This window comes from Aethalodelphis obliquidens, unplaced genomic scaffold (assembly GCF_003676395.1).
Source record: "Aethalodelphis obliquidens isolate GAN/ISIS:26980383/991018 unplaced genomic scaffold, ASM367639v1 scaffold83, whole genome shotgun sequence".
In the NCBI taxonomy this organism is placed as follows: Eukaryota; Metazoa; Chordata; class Mammalia; order Artiodactyla; family Delphinidae; genus Aethalodelphis; species Aethalodelphis obliquidens.
Genome location: NW_020838027.1, coordinates 4,730,014 through 4,735,316, shown reverse-complemented (window position 1 = coordinate 4,735,316; position 5,303 = coordinate 4,730,014). Strand labels below are relative to the sequence as shown.

The 5,303-nt window shown below is 57.5% G+C and overlaps 1 protein-coding gene across 1 annotated transcript; it reads right to left on the bottom strand.

Moving 5' to 3' along the window:
* Positions 1–574: 574 nt before the first annotated feature.
* Positions 575–3,446, bottom strand: KCNA5 (potassium voltage-gated channel subfamily A member 5). Its single transcript, XM_027093318.1, has one exon. It carries the CDS (start codon positions 3,180–3,182, stop codon positions 1,389–1,391), a length of 1,794 nt encoding a protein of 597 aa, XP_026949119.1. The 5' UTR covers positions 3,183–3,446; the 3' UTR covers positions 575–1,388.
* Between the last annotated feature and the right edge of the window lie 1,857 nt (positions 3,447–5,303).

Genomic DNA, 5,303 nt, shown 5'->3' with positions numbered 1-5,303 from the left:
CCTTCTCAGCTGCACCACAGTTTACGGGGTGGGTAGGATAATAAGAAGGTGCTGCCGCCTCTCTCTGTGATTTTCACACCAGGGCTGCCCTTTTGCAGACAGGTTTCGTATCTGGGAGAACCAGGCTTGTTCCTCAGAGCTGCTGAGAACAACGTTAAGAAGGGCTTAAAGCCTGCAGACCAAGGCTGGGAAACCCAGCCCCAGGAGACCACAGCGGGACTGGGGGGGTGGGGGGTGGAGGGAGGGAGGAGGGTCTGGTCATCCTTTGCCTTTCTGCTCCATCCACACTCCATGCTGATGGCTGGATCTAAGGCCAGCCAGGCGTGCCTGTGTCCTGAAAACCTGAGACAAACAGAATTCACCCCTCTGTCTTCAAGGTACGGGGAGGTGGGGGGGGGAGGGGAGGTGCTCAGCACAGAGTTGTTGATGATCAAATCATGAGCTTTCCAAGTTTTCTGCCCCAGTCAAGGCGGGGTTTGCTCTGACTCCAGAACCAGAAACAGCAAGGGACAGACTTTTTTTTTTTTTAATTTCCAAAGATACATCAGCTGTAGAAAAACTAACACTTGCCTCAACTAAGTAATATTTTATTTCCTGGGATGAAAATCAAGAGAATGAATTATCAGAAATCTTCCTCCAACATCATTAAAATGCTTTTTGAAGAAAGTTGCAAGCATTGTTTAAGGCGCACAGGAAAAGTTAGACTTGCCTTTCTTCCAGAGCATTCCCTGACCTAGACGCAAAGCATCGGCACTACATCTCAAGAAAGAGAGAGGCTTGCAGACACAGGAGCCAGAAAAACCGGACCAGGGTCTCTGGCTCTAATATAAGTATCACAGGAGAACATCACAATAACCTTCTCTTCCATAAATACAACATATGTCTTGAAAATATATCCAAAATATCTCCATCTGAACTACTGTACAAAACTCCACTCGCCAGCCATAAAAATAATATTTTCCCCTATACACAAATATAATCATATGTAAAGCAAATTTGGAACGCAGGGATATTGGTTGGGGGGTGGGTTACAAAAATCTCTGGGGACCTGGGCTATTTACAGTCATTTTTGTTTGGGTTACCCCGCTGCTGGGTATAGGACACGGGCGACAAATACATCCATCTCACAGTGCTCACCATTTCAGCAGCTCCTGCGTCACGGAATGTGGTACTTTTTAAAAATAGGCGACCCTTCGTGTCATGGAAAGAAGGGGGAAAATGAGGGGATCAAGGTGGCGGTGGGGAGGCAGAAGGGGAGCAGGGGAAGAAGGGGGACAGACGTAGGTTACGGTGTGGGCTTGAAACGCTCTGCGGCGTAAAGTAGATCCCCAGGGTCGGGAGGCCTCCGCTGTCCCCGGGCCACGGCCAGCTGTCTGCCTGGGCCTCCCTTACAGATCCGTTTCCCGGCTGGTGTCCAGGCAGAGGGCGTACAGGGATCTCCGCAAATCCACATTGCTCTTGGCCTTGAGGTTACACTTCTCCAGGGGGCAGCTGCCCCTTCGAGATCCGTCCGCATTCTCCAGGGGCCCCGCAGCCTTGCAGAGGGACGCCTTGCTCCAGCTGGCCTTCCGCTGGCCCCCGCCGGCCGCTCCTGCCCCCGTGCTCTGGCTGCTCTGCTCTTCCTTAAGGGCTGCCTGCTCGTCGTGGTCCGTCTCCCGGTGGTAGAAGTAGTTGAAGTTGGAGACGATGACGGGCACGGGCAGGGCGATGGTGAGGACCCCGGCGATGGCACACAGCGAGCCCACGATCTTGCCCCCCACGGTGACAGGCCTCATGTCCCCGTAGCCCACCGTGGTCATGGTGACGACTGCCCACCAGAAGGCATCCGGGATGCTGGAGAAGTGGGTCTCCTGGTTGTCGGCCTCTGCGAAGTAGACGGCGCTGGAGAAGAGGATGACTCCGATGAACAGGAAGAAGATGAGCAGACCCAGCTCCCGCATGGACGCCTGCAGGGTCTTGCCCAGGATCTGCAGCCCCTTGGAGTGGCGGGACAGCTTGAAGATGCGGAACACCCGGACCAGGCGGATCACTCTGAGGATGGCCAGGGACATGGCCTGCTGCCCGTTCTGGCCGCCTCCTCCCCCCGGCTGCTGCTGCACCAGCTCGGTGCCCAGGGTGATGAAGTAGGGGAAGATGGCCACCACGTCAATGATGTTCATGATGTTTCGCGAGAACTCGGCCTTGCTGGGGCAGGCGAAGAAGCGCACCAGCAGCTCGAAGGTGAACCAGATGACACACGTGGTCTCCACGATGAAGAAGGGGTCAGCCAGGGTCCTGGGCAGGACAGGTGCTGCCGTCGGGCCAGAGGGAGGCGCTGCCTCCCCGCTGCCATTGGCCCCCCTGTGGGGCTCAGGGGGCTGGTGGGGCACCGGGGGATGGCGCAGCAGCTCCCGTTCATCCCTGAACTCAGGCAGGGTCTCCAAGCAGAAGGTGATGATGGAGATGAGAATGACCAGGACCGAGACGATGGCGATGCCGCGTGCGGAACCCGAGCTCTCGGGGTACTCGAAAATCAGCCACACTTGGCGCTGGAACTCGTTGCGGGGCAGGGGCTTCTCCTCCTCCTTGATGAAGCCCTCGTCCTCTCGGAAGCGCTCCATGGCCTCGTCCCCCAACTGGTAGAAGCGGATCTCATCTGTGAACACGTCCAGGGAGACGTTGACCGGCCTCCGCAGCCGGCCCCCCGACTGGTAGTAGTAGAGGATGCCGTCGAAGCTGGGCCGGTTGCGGTCGAAGAAGTACTCGTTCCTCAGGGGGTCAAAGTAGCGCAGGCGCTTGGCGGGGTCTCCCAGGAGCGTGTCGGGGAACTGCGCCAGGGTGCCCAGCTGCGTCTCGAAGCGCAGCCCGGCGATGTTGATGAGGATGCGCTGGTGATGGAGGGACCCCGAGCCCAGCACCTGGTCCTCCGCCACGCCCAGAGCGGGGTCGCCTTGACCCTCCTCGTCCTCCGGAGGCAGCCGTCTAGCTCGGGGCAGCTCCTGGGGCACCGGCGGCACCGGCCGGCCTCCCGGGTCTGCGCCCCTCTCGGCACCGCCGCGATCCCTTGGCGCTGGCTCCTTGAGTCCATCGCTGAGCGCAGCCGTCGGGGAGCAGCGGAGCTCTCCCCCTGTGGCCCGGACCTCCTCTCCTCCCCTGACGGTCATGGCACCGCCGTTCTCCGGGGGCACCAGAGCGATCTCCATGGCCCGGGGGCGGGGGGCATGCTGCGCCCCTGCGGACCGGCTCCGGCGCCCCCTCTCACCCTGCTGGGCGCCCCGCGCCGGGCTCCTCTCCCACCAGCGGCCGGCCCAGCTGTGGGGCGGGCTGGGGGGCTGGCGCGTTCTCCTCGTTCGGTCCTGACGTCAGGAAGCCGCTGCCCTGCTCTCTGCCTCTCTCGACTCTGGCAGCCCGTTACCAAGCAGCCAAAAGCCACCTTCCAGCAGATGCAACCTCCAGCCGCCAGGCTTGGCCTCCACCCCTCGCAGTTCCCCGCCTCCTGCCCTCCCCTCCTCCCCGCGCCTCCCCTCGGGGCCCGGAGGCCGCGGGTGTCTCCCCGGAGGGCGCAGCTGGGGCCCCCGGAAAGGGAGGGAGGGGCTAAGCTGGGCGCAGCCTGGGAGGAAGGCTGGGAAGGGAGGGAGGGAGGGAGGGTGAAGGGAGGGAGTGGAGAGGATGGGGGGACAGGTTGTACCGAGAGCGCGCTGAAACTCCCAGGGCAACCAGATGAGAAAAGCTCTGGATTTCAGTTCACCTGGGCACCCGCTGAACGCCGAGTGGACTCTAGGGGAAGTGAATTGTCTTGGGTTGGAGGGATGAGACTTCGAGATGAGTCGGAGCATGAGAGAAGACAGTCCTTTTTACATTTCTCCTTTGGAGGAATGAGGGTTCTCTCTTCTTTAGGAAGAATTACAAACAGGAGGGGGCGGGGCAGAGCTATCGGCCTTGAAAAAAATATACGTGTATGTGTATATCTCCAGGCCAACGGAGAAGCATCTCTCTTCCCATCTCCCTACATACATTTTCGTCAAAAGGTAACTGACTGAAAATTTACAGCATCTCCCTGCCCTTAGCCTTGGGAAAGCCCTGATTCCCAGCACAGACAGCGGTGGTCAGCGGGGCAGCCCCAGGCAGGCAGCCGAGTCTGGTGATTCGCTGTCTGCCTTCATATTCCTGCAACACACAACTTCTCTGCTCTCTCCACATAGCTCATTTGTAGAAACCATAGACAGGGAAGGGGTGGAGGGAGAAAGAGATCCTGGTGAGAGCCGTTTAGCCTGGTGAAGCTGGGAGCTGGGGACCGCAGGGAGGTTTGGGTAGGGAAGAGGGTGGCGCTGCTCAAGGAGAGGGTGCCCGGGAGCTTGTGGAGTCCCCAGGGCTGGAGAATTCTCAGGAGTAGAATAGAAACCAATACTCTCTTTGCCCTTCTGCTGTGCCAGGCCTATTCTCAGCACTTCACAAATCTTAATATTATTATCCTCATTTTTACAGATGAGGAAAATGAGATTGACTAACTTGCTCGAGGTCACGCAGGTAGAAAGTGGCGAAGCTGGGATTTAAACCCACACAAGCAGAGTGTGGACCCCTGTTCCCTCCACCCCGGTCCTCTGTAGAAACCTGTGACCCCCTTTCTGATACAAGGATACAGATGCTCCCTGCCCCCATCATCTGGCTAACAGCTTTAGTTCCTTCCTGCAGGAGGCAGGAGGATGGCTAAGATGACACCTAAGTGCTTCTGGGTTAGGGAACCTGGTTATCTACCCCACCCCAGCCCTGGATTTTCACATCTATGGCCAAGAGAGAAATATCCTTCAGGGCATGTCCGGCAGTTACAGGCACAGCCTCTGGATTTTTTTTTTTTTTTCTGGTTTTAAGTTAACCTAAAACCTCTGTGTTTTTGCATGTCTGGGTTTTTATATGTGATTTACAGCCTCTCGTCCATGAATGCATCTGTGCACAGGGGGTGTTCTGGAAACTTGGTACTGGGTGCACGAGTGTTGGTTGGAATAGCAGGGTGTGGACTCACAAGCTGTGTCAGGGTCGGAGGAGTGTGTGTCCATGTGGCTTTTTTAAGTGAACTCAAGTGTGGACGTGCATTTGGCATACGCAAATGTTTTCATTGTGTGCAATGCTGCAAGTGCGGTGGGCTGTCCTTGCAGATGTGAATGAGTGAGGAAGGCGTGTGAAAGTGAAAATGAGTGTGTGCAGGCATCACTGATTATCTGCAGGGCCTTGCACGTCCCTCCCCAGACCTGTGCTGTCCCTGCTCCAACTCCTTTGGGTTTTTCTTCTTCTCCGGCTGGCTCAGAGGCTGCCAGTCTGGACCAGGT

Coding starts and splice junctions, on each gene's coding strand:
- KCNA5 (XM_027093318.1), bottom strand. CDS start 3,182: ATGGAGATCGCTCTGGTGCCCCCGGAGAACGGCGGTGCCATGACCGTC.